The sequence below is a fragment of the Thunnus maccoyii genome, chromosome 3, assembly GCF_910596095.1.
Source record: "Thunnus maccoyii chromosome 3, fThuMac1.1, whole genome shotgun sequence".
Lineage (NCBI taxonomy): Eukaryota > Metazoa > Chordata > Actinopteri > Scombriformes > Scombridae > Thunnus > Thunnus maccoyii.
The window spans coordinates 10,853,668-10,875,379 of record NC_056535.1 but is presented as its reverse complement, the minus strand read 5'-3'; the positions used below and the strand labels follow the sequence as shown (position 1 = coordinate 10,875,379).

Below are 21,712 nucleotides of genomic sequence, written 5' to 3'. Positions count from 1 at the left end.
GTCTTAAAGTTTTCATTTTTCTTAATGTATTCTCATTTCAAAACTGTAACGCTCTGTCTGTCTTTCGCGCTCTGCATCTCTGTCAGTGCTTGTGGTTGTGTCTGTGGTATTTTTGTGGTCTTTTTGTTTCAGAGACTAGATGAAGAGCTGAAAAGCTGAGCGAAGCGATACCATCTCAGTGAGCATGGCTCTGTTCTTCCTCTGTCTCCAGCACACAGGAAAGGGTCGCGCACACTCCCTGAGACCTGAACAACCACCAACACAGTCGATTCTTTACACTTCTCAATCGCACAGGTGTGCATGTGTGTAGCTTGAGTGTGAGAGTAAGAGAGAGGGCAAGAGAGCAGGAGACACATCCTTTATACCATACCAAATGACTTTGTAGCCTGTAATTTAAGACTGTAACAATGAAGTCTGCTGGCATATACTGAAGGCAGTTCAACAGAAACTGAATGTGATGCAAGCTTACACATCAAAAGTAAAGCAAGAAACCAAACCCTGTTACTCACCTACTCAACTTCCGCAAAACACAATATTGACAATGGAAGTACAACACCCACTTCCAAACCTCTCTTTCATAGACATGCACAGACGTCTGTCAGAGGTACAACACAACACAACAAACATTTCGAACTTCAGTCATCTGTGCACAAGTCGTAACTGTCATCTGAGACACACACAGCATTTGGGCTCAAGGTTACACCTGTAGTGTTCCTTTTGTTGCTTAAGTGCCCTCGAGTAAGGTGTCACACCCTAAGCACCCTAATCTGTGGGTGTCTCTGCTTTTTGGCACTTGTCTGTATGTATAGGAGGCAATGTATAATGCAATGCATAATGCAATAATATGGTCATTGCAATAATGCAATGATCACCATCACTCATCAGAAGAAGTCCGCTGCCACAGTGACTGATTGGAAATACACAATTTTATTTATGTAACAGAATTATGCAGAATTAGAAAAATCAACTTTACTGTTTTCTTCAAGATAGATATGTGAACAGAATGCATAAAAATATTGTAAAAGACAAACAAATAATTTACAGAACAGATCAAAACACAAATACAGTAATTCTATTCAGCTGTTTTGTGGTCTGCCTGCTTTTTGAATGTAAATAGACAGATTATGTTTCTCTGTTAAGGTACACAACACATTTGTATCACAATCTGGACTTTGAGGAAAAACTACTGCCTTGTTGTTGTTGATTTAATAATAATCTAAAAACCAAAGCTACAGAATCTGCTGAATTGGAAAAGCATCTTGATAAATAATGATATAATCTGCATATTGATGAAAACATAGTTGATTGACAAATCTAAAATATTATAGATGACAAGTTACAGCGCAGGGCTTCGGAATGAACATGGTAGAGCTGTTTGTCTTGTGATATTTGTAACAAAAACAGTCAATATAATACAATATGTTACATGGCTGATGAAAACATAAAACTCTTCTCTGTAAATAAACATGACACGTTGTGAACAGAGTAGATTTTCGGGGTGAATCATGTCCTTTATGCTCCACTGGACCTCAGCTTAAGTCAAACACCTCCACCACTGCAATCACAGAAACAAGTGTTAGTAGGTATGAAAGATTTTTCATATTCATACAGCATACACAACTTCTTTAGCAATTTTGCTTATACCTGAAAATATTTTGTATGGCGATAAATATTACACATACATATATGTTTCATATATAAATATATTACATTACACACATAAGGTACATACTTTGAGTGAGATATAAGCTGTCAATGGAGGGCTTGAGGTCTTCTATCTCTTCCTTAACAGAAAATATAACATAGGAAAGAGATTAAAATATTGTCAATTACAGCATATACAACTGCAAAAGCAAAAATTAAAGAATCAAAGGAACATATTTGGATTAAACAAAAAAATATAAGTTATTTACACCATCTGTAGTAATCTACTTACCTCACAACGTGGTGCCGACATTTTTTGGGCAGCCCTGTAAGCAAGAATATGTTCAAACAAAAGAAAAAAATCTTCAGACACAATAAAATTGTCTTTTTATTCAAACACTTACATTTCAAAGCATGACGGCTGTGCAAATGGTTTCACAACCATTTGTGAGCATAATTCCGTACATCACTTGGAATGAATCTCTGCAAACAGTGTGCTTTTCCCTACCTGACTTCACATTATTTAGTGCATTAATCTGAAGGACTACTCACGGCTGAAGTAGTACAGCGTGCAGATGATAGCCAGAGCCAGGACCACAATTAGTCCAACCAACGACCACAGAACCACTGAGCCGCAGCCATCTGGAGCTAACACACAATATACACGGTGCATGGTTTGATTTAGATGTATTATATCTTGTTGCACTGAAGTCACATGATTTAATCAATCAGTAGATGGTTAATACCTTCAGTACAACCTGTTATCACATTGGCTGTAGAAAAATACTTCTTCTATTGCATTTACATCATCGCAATATGATACACTACACAAGATTTATACCTTGTTATAATACATATATTCACAGAGCAACCTGCTATACAACATACATACAAGTGCTCTTTTTCCTTTAATGAAAAATCCTTAATAACTTACTCTGTGAAGGTTTCTTCTTGTTGCAGCTACAGCGTGTGTTTATGGGTTTTTGAGGTTTCTTGATCTCAGGAGGTTTTGTTGGAGGGGTCACTGTCAGATAAAGACCAAACAGCCATAAAGACGAGTGACATAAGCATAAACATAAGTAGTAAAACAAGCATATAAGGAATCTTTTTAAGAGAAATGAAAGCAGTACCCGCCGATTTTTGACCTGTCTTTTCCAATCTTTAGAATAGAATAGAACAGAACTTTATTGTCAACCAGACTGATAAATTGATAAAGTGGTAAAGAGTATGTAACATATAAAACAGATGTGGTGACAAAAGACAGCTGAGACAAAACAAACAACCAAACTAAACAAAAAAACACTTAAGTATATAGTACACTTCACCATGATTAAGTCTCTGTGACACAGATAAGATTGCTCCCTATCCTATTCTGCTCTGGCCATGAATTCATTCAGCTTGTTACTTACCAAGCGCACATTAGATAGCGTAAGAAATTATTCTGACCAGGATCTCAGCTACAGATTCTCTCTACGAATACATCCTGTGTCTTGTTTGTCTGTGTGACTCTCTAGTACAGTCCTATTAGGCCAGCGGACAGTTTTTCGCCAGATTTTTCCTTTTCAGCTCAAGAGACATTCAGGTGTTGATGAATAAACTCAAAAACTCAAGAAAACTCAAGATAAATAGGATCTGCTCACTTATTGTATCTACCGTATGTAGTTTCTGTTTATCCATGATCTGGAAACTTTTATCATCCATTTATTTCAAAGAATTGATCAACCACAGACCCGAGAAACATATGAACTATAATTATTATGCGTACTTGTTATATGTATACATCTCTCGCCAACAGCAACGACAGCAGTCACCATTTTAAGTGCTACTGAGGTTGTTTGGAGGTTGTTTTCCACTTAGTCTATGTGGTGTATTAGAATGGCACACCAGATGAGCAAGACAAACTATAAGCAGGACTAATAACACTCTAGTCCAGCAAGATAATACACACAGGTACAGTACATTTTAAAGTTTTTAAAGGATAGTAGACAGTTCAGAGTTGTACTGTGAGAAACATAAGAAGAGAGGGAGAAATGAGACCAAGTTGCCTTGACAAACTCAAACTGGGGCCGTGGCAGTTACATTAAACACATTGTGGCATATAATCATTTGAACTCACAATCTTCACTGTATAATCAGTTTTAATGTATTGTGTTGAATGTCTTACTGCAACATATTTAAATGGAGAGGTTTGGTTCAAATCTGCGTTTAGCACCTTAAATTAATTTTCCTCCACCGGCCAAATGAATTCAGAGTGCCGCCTGATATTTAACACTTAACACTGTAAATCAAACATTTGAGATTTGAGGATACAAACCTCCCGGTAGAAGAAGAACCCCAGGTTTCCACATGTCGTGGTGTGTCCTGTTCCTAAGAACACAAGAATAAATTCCTGTGTCCTCTCCTGTCACATTGTTGATGCGTAGCATAAAGGACGCACTGCTCCCTCTGGTGAATTTGAACTGTGCCTCTTTGTCTTTGTCCGCGTAATGAGCACGGTCAGCGTTGTTATATCTGCCGAGGAACTCTACTTTGTTATGGTTGGAAATGCTGCGGAACCAGTAGACAGAGTCACAGGAGATGCCGGCACAGTTACATTCAATATTCTCTGCACTGTGGATCTTGGGGTAGACAACTTTGAGGGCTTCTTGTCGCAGGGTGTGGCATGAACCTATGAGTGGAAATAGAGGGACACAAGCTTGTAGTACTTTGAACAACTCTGACGGTGCTCAGGAGCTCTGGGTAGTATACCTTTAACATTTGGGGCTATAACACAATTACAAACCTGAGGCCAAACTTCCAAGAATTGTGATTTTTTTCTCAAAAGGGCTACTCAGTCTTGTTTTTACGTTACAAGCCAATTTGTCCATCGGCTGGTCTTTAGAAAGGTTTGACAAGTCTTTAGCAACAATGTGTGTGCAGTTTCTCCTACTTAAATAAATTCATTGTGAAGTAAATGCACATACAAGTTATCATTCTTCAAGCAAGGCAGGAGAAAGTGCAATCGTAACTGCCAATATGGGATAGAAACAATAAAACTATCCCCAAAAGTGTTGCAAGAATGGAAATAAAGCCGAACTATGAAGAAACCTCTGGTAAAAATTTCAAAACTATGAAGGTGACATTTTGAAACTGCTATATGGTGAGACTGATTTAACATTTATGCAATGTAAGAGCTATTTAATCTAATTTTAGAATCAGTTCCCATGCCTATATTGTGTGTTTTGGAGTCAGGTATTTAGACATATACCTGTTGCAATCACTAGTCTTATGAAATATCTAAAGGTAGGCAATTCAAAGCCTGCCTGTGTGAAAGGTTAAAGCTCACTGATGCTCAAGTCTGTTGGAAGATTTTTTTTGTTCTTGCCAACATGTACGAAATATACAAGTTGCGTGTCGTTAAAGAATACACCAAGTCGATTTAATCTTAGTCCGAGTATTGCGATAAATACAATATGGCTCAAATATGATTCATTTTAATAGTTCGATAGAGCTATATTTTTAAAAACAAGTAAATACAGAAGTGTCAATTTTATGGCCCTACTGTCGAGCATTAACAGGTTGTGTGTTGTTACCCTCATATTTTACCATCATTACAGCTTCCAGTCACATCGTACACATTACATTAATGTTATATCAGTATCAATAACTTATGTCAGTATTATAGTACAATTCTAAAATTACAGTTATTATAACTGCATGGCAGTTCGACCATAGCAGCTTTAACAAATGAACCAAAGGCTGCGTTGTATTTCGTTTACTTAAACTGTACATCTGTTGGACTGTCAAAAATGAATTCATCCTTTTAGCACAACTCATGGTTAGGACTGTATTTGATAAATGTAGACATAATTTAAGTTAAACAACGGACAAGCCTGAGTTTGAGTAGACAACAACACATCCCTCGCTACAGGCCCCTGAGTGAGATATATATATCGAGAACGCCGGGGGCTTACAAAAACAACAATGAAAGAAATGTACTCACCTGATGTCCACAGGGATACTGTCAACAGTGTCCATACCAGGGGCAGCGAGAACATTTTGCCCGGTCACCAGTGTTCGCGTGAGTGTGTGTGTATATCTTGAGTGGTAGCTGAGGGATAATGCTGATAGTTTCTGTTCCTGCTATCTATCTGTCAGAGATGATAAGAGGAACTGAGCTGACAGGGCCCTGAGTCGTCAAGGTAACACCCCAATGTGACACACACACAGGGCCTATCAGAGTGAGGACTTACACATAAAACACACACCAGAGTGGTACCATGTAAAGCATAAACAGAAAGCTAACTCATCTATTGTGACCTTCTTGACTTAAAAAAAGCAACCAAGAATTATAAATTGTGTTTTCACCTTAGAGAGATGCGGATTGTTAAAGAAGAAAAACACAGTTCAACATACAAGGCATCAAGTGTTATATCACCGAGCTCATGACAAACAGCTGAAAAGATGTGGTGATGTTTGATCAGAGCTGACTTAGTGCCACATATCAAGCAATAAAAAAATTGTGTATTTGTAGTTTGCAGTTTGCAGTGCTGTGGTCTCTGCCCAGGTGCATGACCTAGAGCTCAGCAGAGTCCTACATACACAGCTTCCCGCCTCACTGCAGAGCACGACAAGGGAATACCAATATACGGAGTCTAAACTTCAGGTATTAAGTGGAAACAAAGGATCAGTGATACAAACCCTGATCCACAATACTGTAGATTATTGTAAAATATCAACTGGTGTGTGTATACAACTTCTTCAGTTCTTTCACATTACTTAAACTTTGCATTAAGTACGGTCTAAAGAGTATTAACACATACATTAACAAAACATCAACGCCAAACACAGTGATGCGAAGGACAAAACACTGGCTCATCGCAATTTTAAGTAAATCATATGTATTCAGAATAGTTATAATTTGTGAAAAGATCCATTTATTTCAATTCAATCATTGAGAATAAAATAAAATGAGTTTAACAGTGAAATCATTCATTCTCCCTTATTTTAACAGACTGAATATGTTGAGATATTTAGCTGTATTAAGCTTCTCAATTCAATTTGAATTTTAAAGAAACTCCTTTCTGAATTTCTCCAGTTGACAGCATACTGTCCTCAATCCATGTTTTGTCTTATAAATGCTTAAATCATTAAAAGAAATGTTGAAATTTATTATCTAAATAACTCAGAATATCTGTTCTGCACAAATAAAATGAAGACGCTCAGCTGTAAAAAGTAGCACACTGTCTTCATTTTGCTTCGTGTAAAAAATGCAGAGGTGACGGACTGATTGGCATCTAAGTTGAATTCCATCCAGCAGTTAAGACGCGTTGTATGAAAACACGACAGAAAAGGTTCAGTGTTAGAAATATGTGACTTTGGAATAAGTAAATAAGGGCTGTGACTGCCAGTTGTTTTCATTATTGATTCATATGCCAATTAATTCATTGTTTAGGCTAGAAAATGTCAGAAAATAGTGAAACAATGGCCATCACAGTTTTCCAGAGCCCAAGGTGACATCCTCAAATTTCTTCAATAAACAGTTTTGGTTTGTTGTATTCAGTAGAAAATCCAGAAAACTTAAGATACACTGACGTTGTTTCATCAAACCAACAATATATCAACAGACTGTCCGAGAGATGTTGGCATTTATGAGCAGTAATGACTTATGGTGGTTCACTGCATTTGAAAGTGTCAAGGAGGCACTTGAGATTTCCTTGCAGTTGATAGCTTACTTAAAAACCTCATTTTTACCTTCCTCCACATTAAAAGGAATATATCCCATTGATCGGCATTTATATTACATTTTGACACAGCCTTCCGAAAAAAAGTGAGGGGTGACTGCTTAGATGTCTGATTATCCACAGAACTTTTAGTAAAAAATTAAGACTGCTTAAATCACCCGAGTGGTGTCTGTGGATTGTGTGTGTGTGTGTAGAAGGTTAGTGCGTGGAACGATCTGGTGGGGGTCTTAAAGTGAGAGGATGTGGGCACCGTACAGCGCTACGGGGGTCGAAGATTCGAGCGAAACAGGGAGCGAGACCACAGGATTCTTTGAAAACAGGAGAGCTCAGGGGGCTTCAGAGCTGCTCTTCACACATTGTTGAGCTATAAAGCCTTTGTTGGTCTCTCTGCTCCAACGCTTTAGTCAAACGCTGAGAAGTTGTTTGCCTCTCATTTCATGTCTTTACAGCTCTCATCAGCAATGTTCATATTATGTCACAGGTTTAAGGTTTTCTTGGAATTTTCTCACAATGTATGTAACTTTTAAACACACTAACAATTTTCAACTGTTTCATGCATGTAGTTTTTTCCTTATAACAGCAATTTAATACACTACTTTGGCTTGAAGCCTGTATTGATGGCCCCATTTACACCTGATATAAACATGCGATCTGGATCACGGCTGCTGATCAACAGACCTTTGCATTTACGCCTCGTATTAATGAGCATTCTCGTTATCTCTGTTCTAGACGTTGAATGTGCACCATTGTACTCCCAGCATCATAATGTGATCGTAGGGAGGCAGATAAAGCCTGATAGTCCATCATCTCAACCTTAAAACCTGTCTGTCTGAGAAGCTTTTCATGGCATTTGAATCTACAGTAGTTTGTAAATATTAGACAACCACTTTATTCTGTACTGAATTTTAAGACTTTTTTCTAGAAATCTCAATTTTAACAAAGCCAAACTAGACCACTGCCATAACTCGTAATGCATCCAGGCTCATGAAATCTGTGAACCACTTAATGGATTTTAAAAGGTGATGACAGAGGTGAATTTAGCAGTGCTGAAGTCTGGCAACCCTTAATGTTTGGACTACTGTATAACTACCATTCCTTTTGTTTACAGCTGATCATTATGAACTGAGAAAATGCTTGGAATTAATGAATAAAGCCATTTTCCCTACTTTTTATTCCAACAACGGCTGGCTATGTCACCTTTTATCCACAAAGAACTGCTTCTTTTTAGTTACCTTAAAGAATCTTCAACTGCTTTTGTTTAATCCATCACTGACTGCTTCTGAACAGGAATCTTGAAGTGTGTGAAACACTGTCCTCATTTGAACTTTTGCACCTGTCTGACCAATGTGCTGTTTTGGTGTGCAAATACATCAACACACAGACAAATGCACTGTAGATAGGCAATGTCTTTGCACTGTCCTGTTTTTAGAAATAATTTTAAATAATAATTTTAAATATGTGCTACAGTGTGTGTAACAGGCACAGTTATATTTTATCATTCCACTATATCTGACATATGCTGAGCCTCTCTACATCTCTAACAGCCCTCTTCAACCTTTAGGCCTGTCTGCCTGAGTGAAAGCACAAACAGCTTCAAAGAAAATTAAATGACTAAGCTTCTAACAATTATGGGCTTTTATGTTGTATACTAATGTTCGGACTGAAGCTCAACAGCGCCATCCACAGGCTGCTAAAGGTATCACAATCTAACAAATTCTTGACAGGTGCAAATACATAATAATCACACATAATTTAACTTATTGATGAGTTAAGAGGTCAAGAGGACTTCTTGATCATTTCAAAAGATAGGCAAGAAAATAATATGTGATCTTAAAAAAATTACAGCCAACAATTAATAACTGTGCACATGAATTCACTCAAAGACATTATAAAGTGTCATAACAAAAAATAAAGCTGATATAGTTGTGGTTATGAGTGAGAAACCAAATTTGACACACTGGAATGAGATGGATGCATAAACATTGCTAGCCAGCTAGCACACCTATGGAGAACAACACTGTTGGACTACTGAAGCAGATAGTGGAAAATGCTTTGTTAACTGCTATCAAGATTATTTTAATATACAGTTTTTGAGATTTTCAATATCATGCTAATCATAACTTAAATTTTTTGCCTCAACGTCAGCAGTTCAGAAAAAAGACTTAAACTGAGCCTCTTGAGATTAACAGCCCAGGATGGAGTCATCCCACAGCTTCTCCTCCTCCGTCCTGGTGTCTGCTTTCTCTTTTGCTTTCTTCTTCTCTCTCCTGTATTTGGGTTTGGCTGGCTCATCCCATCCACCCTCTCGCTGCTCAACATTAATTTCAGTCTGAATATGCACTTCAGTCTCTTTTCTATTTTCTATCATGTCTTCTTGCTGTAAATTGTCCGTCACCCTTTCCTCTCCATCCTCCTCAAAGTCCTCATCCCGGGATTTCCTTTCTTGTCTTCTCCGCTTGCCATGATGTTTTCGCTTTTTCCTCCTCCTCTTTTCTTCTGACTCTCCATATTCCTCTCTCCTTGTCTCCTCTGAGTCATCTCTTACTCTCCTCCGTTGCTTCCCCCTCCTCTCCTCTTTATCTGAGTCCTCATCTCTTGCCCTTCTGCCTCTCTTCTTCCTGGATCTTCTAATCCTCCTCCTTTCTCTTCGCCTGTGTTCGCTGTTGTCACTGTCACTTGTGCTACTGCTATAGGAGGAAGAATATGAGGAGGAGTAAGATGATGAGGTAGTATACGAGGAAGAGCTTGACTGCCTTCTGCGCCTCTTTCTCTTTACGGGCCGACTAGAGAACTGTGGAGAATCTGAGCCTGGGAGGACTGGAGGGGGGCAGTTGGAGTCCCAGCCCCAGGGCGGCCGTGGTGGGCCCTGATATGGAGGACGCCACCCTTCAGCTGGGTAGAAACAACCAGGGTGGGAGGGATGAGGAGGGTATGAGGTGGGAGGAAGGTTGGGCATAGGTTTGATCAATTGTACGATATCCCCCTTGTTCAGCTCTTCTTGTTCATCTTCCTCATCTTCCTTTTCAGCGTCAGCCGGAGGAAGAACATGGCCAGTCTTGTGGACAATTCCTCGCGCCTTCTGGACCTGAATGTAATCTGCCAGTTCATCTGCAAATGTGCTGTGGGCTTTCTGTTGGGATTTGCACAGGTCAATGACCTTCTTCTCCCTGTTCAAGAACATGTTAACATGGATTCAGTTTCTATTTAATCAAGCAGTGAATGTTGATGTCAAATTAAAGCTACATCAAGAGAGCAGAAAAACAAACTTATAAATCATCAGCTTATCAAGTGCCTTAACTTAACAGCTCATCAAACCATTCCCAACGTCTACATTCAGCAGACACACAGCAATATGTCCCTTCAAGGGGGCTGTATATATAATAATGGGAAAGGTAGTTCACACACTGAATACTGAAAAAATATTTTGGATCTGCATATCGTAACTCCAATCTCCGTTAGGAAATAATTTATGTTCACATGGAGTTTGCAATATTCAGTGTGGGAACAACCTCTGCTTTTTCTTTACGTGCTGTTTTTGTCCTGTACCTGTACCTAAAAGTACAGGTACAGCTGCAGGACAGAAGCTGTATGTAGCATTTAGCCACTAAAAATGGCTAAACACTACATACAGCTGCAGAGTTGAGGTGATAATAATCATCTGGTTCCTTTTTAGTACAGTGCAGTGTAGCAGAGATTGAAAGTGTCAATATAACATCTGACTTGTGTTTGTCAGAAAATTCTTGATCTTACCTAATCTGGTGCTTGTTTCCCTGCATGTGGGCCTGGTACATCTCCACAGAGTTAAACTGCACACTACACATGTGACACATCAGGGAGTCGGCTGCAGACAAACAAACAGTGGGTGAGGAGGAACAAAACATGAAATAATGGCCTATAAGCACTCAGATATACAGTACTGCTTCCTTTGCTTTTCTCTAATTCTAGTTAGTCCAGTGAGTTTCTAAATCAGCTAAACATGGTTTGATTTTAACATAGCACAGAAAATTCACATCACACTAAAAAACATCGCAATCATTTATTAAAGATCAAAAGCTACATAACTGTCCTTTTACATTTTTCAGTAAATGCACACGTAAAAAGGAAATACATCAAATAAAAAATAAAAATGTGTATTTCACTGTGTAACAACTGCAAACAGTTACTAACTCATTGAAACTCTGCAATGTAATTATTTAACACTACAATAAGACTAACCGCCTCTTCTTAACACCAGTTTATTGTCAACAGGCCATCAAGCTCACACCTACCTGCTAATCTCCTACCTACTCCTGCTACCTCTGATGGGATCAAATCTTCATGGCTGAAGGGATTTTCCGAGTTGTTTTAGGAAGCTTGGAAGCAAATTCAACTGCTTTTTTGTGTTTTTTTGTTTACTGTGCCTTTCTTTGGGCACTAATCTGTTATTTTCTTTTCATGTTGATCGTCTCTGTGCTGGCATCGGGCTGTTGTGCTGTTTTCAGCTTCTACTGATATTGTTTACCGCCTTGCATCTTAGTTATGTAACACTGACATACAGTGTGTCTAACAAAGGAAAAATGCATCGCAAGAAATATTTTTCTTCACATCAATATTGCCTCTTAAAATACACTCAGTATGATTATGTGCCACTGATAAAATTTTAATTTGATTCCTGCAGGGCCTGATGCCCTTTGTATTATCCTGTTCTGCTGAGCAGCAGGACTCTGTGTTACCTTCTTGAACATCGTCTCCAAGCTCCCTGAGCAGCTCCTGTCTAGCTGCATTCCTCTGGTGTTTGCGTCCATTGTAGTGCTGCAAAGCCATTTGGGGATTATTGAAGGAGGCTGCACACAGGGCACAGTACTTGTTAGAGTCCTTCAGATCCACCTCTGCGCTGGCTGTGGTGGGTGTTGGGTCCAGAAGATGCTCCATATCACCCTCTGAGGCAGATTGCTGGTCAGCATTACCAGGATCCTGAGTCAGACTTGGTGAAGTACAAACCTCTTTGTACCTGTCTGTAAGCGCAATGAGAAATTATTAATTTACTTCGTGTTTGACCTTCTGAATGTAAGCAGAGCTTCAGCAAATATTGTAATTCAGATCACTAATACTTTTCTGTAACAATTCTACCACTTACCTGAGGGTTGAAGGCCTTGTTTACGAAGATTTTTGATGTGGACTTTGCCTTCGTAATGGGATTTTGCCACAACGGGAGAACTAAACACCATGTTACACAGCTCACAGAAACGGTCCTTATCAGCCATCATTGTCAACTGCAAAAATCAGGCACAAGACTGGCTTGGCAAGAGACAGATTTATGCTTTCTTACACAAGATATCTAATAACGTAATAGATAATAAAGATGTCTTAAACCCCTCCGAGTTCTACCACATCACTCCCATTGTATATACTCTCCATTGTTACTTGTCTGCTTTTATTTAGTTCAAAATATTTGTGCTGGCACTCACAGCCGGGACTTGGCACCTTCATTCCTACACAGCAGTCTGTGCTCAGCATCAATCCACTATCCTCTTAACTCTGCCTAGTTCTTACATTTCTTTCATGTGCATCTCTCTCTTGCATGATCATGTTGTACTGAGGAGGACATAATAAGAGCACTACAGTTATGACCCTTAGTATTCCTTACCACTGGCTGCTTGGAGCATTATGGTTTAATTGCATTCTATTGTTACAATCATTGTTTGATGTTACAGATAAGGACGCCACCTAAATATGTAAAAAGTAAAATCTTTAATATAAGTGTGAACCTGGGGTCCGGTAGCCTCTTTGTTCATCTTCTCAGCTCTCTTGGCTTGCAGGTAGACCTTTAGCTTCTGGGCATGTTTCTTTCCCTGCAGTCGGGGGATACAGGAGATGTTATTGTAAAGGCTCTGACCTTGTGAGCTTAATAAAACTGCTCCACATTTCCATGACTAGTGCCTGGGAAACAGCACAAACCTCATAATGGGAAAGGCGCTGAGATTCAAACAGTAGCACAGCCTCACACACGTGGCAGTAATCATCAGTCAAGAGACCCTTCAGGAGCTCCTCTTCACTCTGGTCTCCTGTGTGGCAAAATATAATGTTACAATTAAGCCACACTGAATAAAGTAGGAGATAATGATGGCCAAGCAACAAGCTATGTAATTAGATTATTTGGAAGTTTTCACCAAACTAACTTAAATTTTCTCCACACACAGAAAAAATGTTAAAATGTTAAGCAATAGTTTCACAGTCTCTAATTTAGGTCCAGACAATGCAGACCTACATTGGATGATACAGAAAGAGCTGTACTTTAAAAAGTCATATTGGATGGTTTTGATAAATGAGTTTTTGTCTGGACAAATTTGTTTTTGAAAAAAACGCATCGGCAAAATACATAAATTAAATACTAATTGGTACATTATTCATCATTGTCTGGATGTGATAAAGGTCTCATCAAAAATTCAAAATTATTTTGTAGGCAACAAATTCTGCCCAGCACACGAAAACAGCTTCTCCTCCGTTACATTATAACTTCCTGTACTTTAAAATCATAGTAGTCCATCTTAAATCAGAGGTGTAGGTTCAACTGAATTCCAAATACAAGATTCAACCACTCCCTTCCTAAAGCAAGAGATTAACCATTGCAAAACATTTTATATATCAACAAACAAAAATATTTTTTAGGATGAAAGCAAACATGGCATTCTTCCAATATTAGATTTTATACCCCATAAAAAAAAAAATTACTTGGATCGTTCCCACTCAACACTGACCTCTCATAGTGCTATTCAGCAATACCTCGTAACACTTGTTGCATGTACGTTATCGCTACCATGTGAGAAAATCAGGATTTCATACTTGACTGCACTCATACTGCTCGTTCAATGCCCGATGCATTTTCACGTTTCACTGCACTGCTGCCGTCAACCTCTGTGGGTAGGAAGGAGGTCTGCCACTCTGACATGATCGTGCTCTGTTCATGTTAACTTGAAACATGCACTGGCCTGCTTCAATGCCCAAATCTAACGTGAAATGCAAACTTTTTTTTTTTACAACCCCCAGGCAAAACTAACACGACAGACTTAAAGTCAAATACAGTGGAATATGAAAGCTTACTCAAAGTGATTTCCTGTAGCAACAATAAAAACCTATTATACTTAAAAACAGGCTTGTGAATTTCAGTGAGTTGTGCTACTGGTTTTCATTTAATGGTAATATTACATACATTTTTAATATTACTTGATTATGAGTAAAACAAATTATGAAACACTTTGTGAATGTGACCTATAAGAGCTCAGAGTATACAAATATATTTTGACACTGCACCAATTCAACAAGAATCTTAAGAACCAGTTTGATTTATGAACCAAAGTTATGCCTTATGTTCTTTAAATAAGCTAATTTGTTGTTGAATACTCAGTTCTACTTGACAGTAATTTAGTTTTTTTTTGCAATACATATTTAGCGGATTACTTTTGAAAAGAAAAACATGGTGGTCTTGATACTGACGCTGGTGAAGAAAGTAGCTGATAGCTTTTTCCAAACAGCTTTATCCTTTATCTGGCACTCTTTGTTGGGCTTATATTTAGTTAGAGCTGGTGTGGCTTGTTTTCCAAAATAGTTAAGACACGGTTTGTAAAGTGTGTTCAGTTTCATTTTTTTGAGATTCTGTTAAAATGACAATAAATTGGAGCAGCTGATGTATTACTGTAAAAAAAAAAATGAATCAATTTTTCCATTAATTAATACAAGTCTAAATTAATGAACAATGACATGGTTTGGTGCATGGTGTGAGACTGTATCCTCTATTGAGCTGACCATAAAACATGACTAATAAACATGCTTTTATGACCTCACAGAAAATGTGTAAGTAGAGCTGAAACGATCAATCGATTAATCAGTTAGCTAGTCAACAAAAAATAATTAACAATTTTTAACAGTTTAAACTGTCAAGTAATTGATCATTTTAAATAAATATTTGTAATTTACAGCGTCTCAACTGCAAACACATGCTTGCCTTTTGTCCATATATAATGTAACTGAAAAATGAATATTTTAGGGATTTTGATCAGGAAAAAATCAATGAGAAATCAACAATTTGATGATATACCATGATCAATTGTTACTGGTTTTGACATTGTAAATAACTGATTAACAATTTACTCACAAATAAACTGATATATTAATCAATATTGAAAATAACCATTGCAGCACAATGAAGTGCAAAACTGAGGGGAAGAAAAATAAGGCGTTGGAAGTAATTATTATGAAATACTAACAGTCTGCTGGCAGAAGTTTAACTTGCCAACCTCTACTATATGATGCAATAAGACAATTATACACTAAAAGACAGCATCTGTATCTCAGTAAAATATTATCTATGGCTCAATTAATCTAATTTACCTACCTAATCTGCAATAAGTAAAAAAAATAAAATATATATATAGAGAGATAGATAGATACACCTTGATATTGCTTGAAATATGTCCATGTCTGCGGATACATTTCAAATATTGTACTTACCAAATGATTATCACAGTAGCAGTTAACAAGAAAAGAGATTGAAGATAGGGTATCTCAAAAGTATGTGTACAGATGTTGAATAAGAGGAAATGTTTTATATCCACAGCCTTGTCTTGACATCAGTTTTATTCTACAGGTAAGCGAGGCCAGTCAGGGACAGATGGACATTTTTTGACTGAATGAAAGCTGATGAAATCTGTGATCCTTCAAACTCACAGTCAATCTGAGTACGGCATCTTTTTACATTTTTCATTTAGCCAGTAGTGTATTTTATTCCAGTTCACTGCTTTGGCTGATTCAGTATATAATGACTACGTCACAATCTATTGCCTGAGGCAAGTTAATACTTAGGTCAGCCACTCACTAAATGGTATGTTATTTGTCAAGACCTGTTATATAGGTCAACCTGTAGTATCCAGCTTGTTCAAATGATTAAACGCTGTTCGGACTGGGGGCTGAGTTTGCAGACAGCAAGTTAGCTCGCAAAATCACTAGCAACCGTCCAACCACCTCCAGGCCTGGGATAACGAGGAACCTTTTCATTTTGCATGATTTTCCTATCAGGATGGTCTAAGGAGTAAAAGGGTGATTTGGTGGGCGATAACTTTCACGAGTCCTGTACGCACGGACGGTATAAAATGTTAAGTTACTCCTAACGTCAGACAGTTGACATTAGCGTCTTTAGCTAAGGAGCTAGCGAGTTGAGGTGGCTAGCCAGTTAGCTAAAAAGCTAACGTTGGCTCGACAGGTAGAAAGCAGCACAGCTGAAGTTTCACGTTCTAGACAAAACTCACCTTCAACCTGGGTACTATCTATTTTAGTGTTTATTACTTTGTCAGCATCTGTGGCAGAAGCCGCAATAGGGGTACTGGTAGTGTTATTTTGAGCGTCTGACTCCGCAAAGTGTGGAGTACAGACACTTCTGTCGTCCATCGTTTTCCCTATCTGTTCAGTGCATGCGCAGTGAAGTCATTCTGCTGCTTCTTCTTCGTTGATTTTTAGAGGCGCTTTGCACCAAAAACGTAGCATTAGCGCCTTCTACTGGATTGAAAATAAGACCCAATTCCCCTATCTAATCTAAATTATTATATATAAAATAAAATTAAAATAAATGAATGAATAAACAAATAAATAAATGAATAATATTATCAAGTTATTATAAAGTTCTTCCCCAACCCTCATCCCATTCTCTAAATATAATTTGTCAATTATCTCTCTCTCTCTCTCTCTCTCTCTCTCTCTCTCTCTCTCTCTCTCTCTCTCTCTCTCTCTCTAATTTTTTTCTGTGACTATTTTTTGCCACGACAGTCAAAGCTCTCTGTATTTTTCCTATTATGTTTTTGTTTTATATATCTGCATGAATGCTCTTTTTATTAGGAATTGTGAAGTAATCCATCATTAACACTCTTCTCTATTAAGAGATGTGTCTGAATGGTTTTCCCACTATTTTGAATTGTCGAAAACATTTTTTGCTACTTCTACAATATGATCCTCCTTGAAATATATTCACACCATATGCCACAGACAATTTTGGAGATCAAAAATTAAGAAAAAAATAAATTCATATCAAAATAGACTACTTTATTATGGGACATATTTTCAACATTTGTTTTTCACAGGGAGAATCCAACTAATGCTGAAAAACACATTTACTGACAAATATAACAAATATGACCGATTGATCCAATAGACCAGATCATAGGATCAACATAAAGCTGTTACAAGTCAAGACAAAGACACTGAAGAGGAGAGTCAGGTCACTCAGTAGAAAAGCAGTGAAGGGTGGAAAGCTGTCACTTTCTCTTCTGGAGCTCTCTGGCTAAGGCATCCAACTGTGAAGACAGTCATTTCATATAACATGAGTCAATCACCCACTATACTCAAAGCAGTAAGCCTTACTGCTTTAGTATAAGTTTTTGTTTTCATGTCCAGCCAGTAAATACATGAGATATTATATCATTAGGATGGCATCTTCAGCTGATTTATAACGTTTATATTAAAATCAACCAAAGACATTATATTGACAGAGATTTATGAGCTAAATAAGGCCTTACTAGATCAATTAATTACCTTATTAGCATGACTGCTTATGCTGAATGATTACTGTGAGACATTAGGCAGCTATTGTTTGTATCGGGTTTAAACAACATTGAACAGGGTACTGTTAGTCTCTGTTTTTCACTTACAAGAATGTTTCTCAGAAGACTCCTCCTCTGAGGTCTCAAGTAGCTGCATTCCCCTGCCTCACACAGCTTGATCTCCTGTGAAATCTGAGAAACAGTGGAGATATGAGAAAAAAGTAAAGAGGTTATGAATATCTCCATTCTCAACAGACAATGCTCAGTGAATGACAAAACAATGCAAATTGGCACACACAAACACTGGTCCTGACCTCTGACGTGCCAAAAGAGTCCAGCTCCCTCTTGCCTCCAGGATACCAACCATGGGACCAGTGCTGAGCGTTGGACAGCTGAGCTCCAACACATAGAAGCAGCCCCAGCAGCAAAACCAGCCGAGATACACACATGGTATTTCTTCTTTACCTACAGACAGAGATGGACTTCCATTAATGACACTTGCTCATTCAAAGCCTATAAGAAAAGAGACAATCATCTTTTTTTTTCTTTCATCCTTCAGCATCTGATTTAAGAAATCTAAACTATATCAAAAATATTTAAATTATTAAACAAATGTAAAATATACAGTATTGTCAATCAGTTCATACAATATTTGGACTATCTTTTGTGACAGTTGCAGCAGGAATACTGAATTAAATGTAAAACAAAAAGGAACTTGGCAACCAAAATGTATGACATGACACATCCACTTTACTACATGACAGACCAACTTGGTTAGGTTTAGGCATGAGGAGGGGAATGGTTAGTGTTAGGGTTAGAGGTCAGGGGGTTAGGGTTAGGCTTGGGGGTGTGTCGTGTAACATACAGTTAAGGTACAAACATCACAGGTAGTGTGTCGTGTAGTAAAGTGGGTGTGTCATGTAGGGTGAGTCTGCAGCTAGCTCTTCTCTTAGGGTTAAGGTTAGCGTACAAATCTCTCAAGAGTTTTGCAAATCGTCCCTCCTGCCCATCCAATCTAGCACCAACCATTTTAGAGCCGTTATTGTGAAATTAATATGTTTTGCACTGTGGACCAAGGCAGCTCTACACATTTTAATGTGAGACTGGGTTGATAGAGAAGGTTATCACAAGAAGGCTCTAATATTTTACAATATCATGATTTTGGCTAAGACACAAACATGCTTTTTAATATTTGAAGACAACTATAAGAATTCTGATATTTCCAGCAATTTATTGCATTTTTATAAAGTATCTTTTAAAATGTTCTCACCTTTGACTGCAGTAATAATTTAAAATGCTTGCTTGCCCTTAACAAACACATTATGTTCATTGCATTTGCAAGAACTTTGTTACATAAAACCTCATTATATGGAATGTCCTTGTTCTCCTAGCCTCTCATACTCAGATAATGATAATTAATGATTATTATGATGATAATTAAAGATACACATTATATATAAATGTCAGAGGAAATGTAAAAGTACTGAACAGTACTGCCCCCTGAATATCAACAGTCCCACTCTATTAAGTCAGGGGCTCCAACAACATTCACTGTCATATTTGCTATGATATTTATTATTTATGCAGTAAAACATTGTAGGAATGTAAACAAGTGTCTTACCGTAGTCTCAACTGATAACTTTATCTCGTCTTAAGGTCCCTCCAGAGGCTCACTCTGCTTGTCCTTCAGTTGTTTGGTTGCTAAGGTATCTTACAATATCTCGCAGTCTCACAGGCGTATTACTGTAGAGATTCTCTTCCTCCTCCTCAATATATGTACCAGTCTAAAAAACCCCCCTCCCAACACTCATTACTGTTATCATTCTCTATTACTCCCTATGTGCCCCGCCCATCAATGACCCTTCTGGTCCCTCTGTTTCCCCTAGTGAAATAAACGGTCTTTGGGGACAAGAGGTGCAGAGGACCTTGTCAGTTCCAATTATCACCTGCAAACAGCACTGACACCCCCTGGGATGCTCATCTGCTCACATACATCACCCATCTACACTTCCAAACACTGGAACTCTGATTGAACAATGTAGTCAAGTCATTAAATTAATTAATATAGTGACACCTAGTGTCATTCATGCATATTTGTTTCTGAAACATGCATGGGCTTAGGAAAACATCTTAAAAGTGGAAAATATGTATGGCATTTAAAGTTCTATGAGAAAATTGTTCAGGAAAAGCTTTTTATTATAGTTCTAAATTATTGGGTTCAAACACAAAACCAATGTGTCAGTTTCTGACCTCTGTAGTCTGAGCTCTACCTGACAATTGCCTAATATTTAAACACATTTCCCAAATCAAACTAGTGTGTCCATGTCAGTGGGTAAACTCAGTAGCTCCCATTTCCTGTCTCTTTGTACCAGTTTTGATCTCAATGACCCATCACACATCCTCACTCTGACCCCGTAAACCCTTAAGTCAGAGGAAACAAGGGGACATCTGATGACAGGGGAACAAACACTGTAGATTCCTGACCAGGCCACAGACGACGTCCCTTTCATTTAGAGGAGGGCAGGAATTTCCTTTTCAGAGTTTTAGATGTGGAACCGGTTCTTACTCAGGAAGTGACGGAGCAGTGTGACCCGCAGCTGTTGATTCAGTTGATCTTCAAAGTCCAACACAGTGACACAGGACTGTTTGACGCAAGGGATTAGACAAAGCAAGATGACTCCTGAGATGTGTCACTGATGAGACATGATCCCTGCTCCCAGACACACCTGTCAGTGTGAGGCAAGAGCAATTACCCTCTCAGAAATCTTTCAGAATGAACATTCCCAGATTTAAAAGCTGCTGAAGGGTGGCTTTAACTGTGATCCGCAGCTTGTACGTTGCAAAATCATGTTATTAGTGCAGCTCATATAGAATAGGAAATATGTTATAGTTAGGGCTGCTCTGGAAAGAAAAGGAGAAAGGCAAAGAAATAATTGTTCAAAGCATGAATTAATTTTAAACACAATTTATCATGTTATAAGTTCAGAAAAAGATCAGCTAAATATCTTAACCACAGTAGATAGTTATAGGCAGGTTTGGTTGGTTTCAAAAACAGTTTGGCTATATTGTAGTTTTAGTTGAAAGCAGCACTGTATTCAGTAATATCTACCTCAGCTTCAAACATAAATGATGATTTTGATATCCTTTCACATTTCAAGGTGTTTTTGAGGTCTGTTTCAAGCTCTGAGGCTTGATAGCATCCTTTTGACGTAGACCTTTGCCATCTTTAGTAATCACAGTGTTTAGGATTTTAATGGATATTCTGCCATCTCTCCATTTTTAATGATGAATTTCATCTCAGTCTGGCTGAGTTGGCAGACAACTGTTCATCTATTACAAAGCCCAAAGAAACTATGGAGTCTGGGAATACAAAACAAAAGATTCATTCAATAGTGATATAACTAAATGTAATCACAATGTATTTCACACATTTCCACAGCAACAATTATGACTCAATGATTAATAATTGATTGGTGCAAAAAGCACATTAATATTTGATTTGGGGTTTGAAGGGTTAAACTCTGATTGAAGACCCCTCAAGAGCAACACTCAAGAGGACTGGCTGATCTATAAGGTACATGAACGATTGGCAATTATTTTGCACCACTGTACCATTAGTCTTCATTGAGAAGTGAGCTGTAATGAGCGTCAGGTTGTCCTGAGTTCAAATGAGCAAAGACAAAACATGATGTCATCTGAGGTGTCTGACATCATCATGACAGTTAACTACATTTCGTGTTTTACATTGTATTTAAGGACATAATAAATACAGACAAAAGA

At 38.0% G+C, this 21,712-nt stretch overlaps 2 protein-coding genes across 3 annotated transcripts; both read right to left on the bottom strand.

Annotated features, from left to right (window-relative positions):
* Positions 1-908: 908 nt before the first annotated feature.
* Positions 909-16,834, bottom strand: LOC121893976 (zinc finger matrin-type protein 1-like). 2 transcript variants are annotated; one of them, XM_042406215.1, is made up of 11 exons: positions 16,649-16,834; positions 13,305-13,411; positions 13,115-13,198; positions 12,484-12,619; positions 12,080-12,361; positions 3,959-4,312; positions 2,579-2,668; positions 2,197-2,292; positions 1,937-1,970; positions 1,733-1,784; positions 909-1,555 (listed from the first exon to the last, which is right to left on the bottom strand). In XM_042406215.1, the coding sequence occupies exons 1-10, from the start codon at positions 16,785-16,787 to the stop codon at positions 1,775-1,777; spliced, it is 1,332 nt and encodes a 443-aa protein (XP_042262149.1). In that variant the 5' UTR covers positions 16,788-16,834; the 3' UTR covers positions 909-1,555; positions 1,733-1,774. The 2 variants fall into 2 exon arrangements, with proteins under 2 accessions (XP_042262149.1, XP_042262148.1); XM_042406214.1 differs by lacking the exons at positions 909-1,555; positions 1,733-1,784; positions 1,937-1,970; ... (1 more) ...; positions 2,579-2,668; positions 3,959-4,312 and adding exons at positions 8,522-10,534; positions 11,118-11,208 and having other exon boundaries at positions 16,649-16,824.
* Positions 16,835-17,532: 698 nt separating this feature from the next.
* gnrh2 (gonadotropin-releasing hormone 2) lies at positions 17,533-19,588 on the bottom strand. Its single transcript, XM_042406790.1, has 4 exons — positions 19,554-19,588; positions 18,247-18,397; positions 18,041-18,124; positions 17,533-17,686 (listed from the first exon to the last, which is right to left on the bottom strand). The coding sequence occupies exons 2-4, from the start codon at positions 18,379-18,381 to the stop codon at positions 17,648-17,650; spliced, it is 258 nt and encodes an 85-aa protein (XP_042262724.1). The 5' UTR covers positions 18,382-18,397; positions 19,554-19,588; the 3' UTR covers positions 17,533-17,647.
* Between the last annotated feature and the right edge of the window lie 2,124 nt (positions 19,589-21,712).

Coding starts and splice junctions, on each gene's coding strand:
- LOC121893976 (XM_042406214.1), bottom strand. CDS start 16,787: ATGGACGACAGAAGTGTCTGTACTCCACACTTTGCGGAGTCAGACGCT. Junction 12,362..12,483: donor ACAAGGCCTTCAACCCTCAG/GTAAGTGGTAGA, acceptor TTGCGCTTACAG/ACAGGTACAAAGAGGTTTGT. Junction 10,535..11,117: donor GGAAACAAGCACCAGATTAG/GTAAGATCAAGA, acceptor GTTCTTGAACAG/GGAGAAGAAGGTCATTGACC.
- gnrh2 (XM_042406790.1), bottom strand. CDS start 18,381: ATGTGTGTATCTCGGCTGGTTTTGCTGCTGGGGCTGCTTCTATGTGTT. Junction 18,125..18,246: donor ACTCTTTTGGCACGTCAGAG/GTCAGGACCAGT, acceptor ACTGTTTCTCAG/ATTTCACAGGAGATCAAGCT. Junction 17,687..18,040: donor GTCTTCTGAGAAACATTCTT/GTAAGTGAAAAA, acceptor CTGTCTTCACAG/TTGGATGCCTTAGCCAGAGA.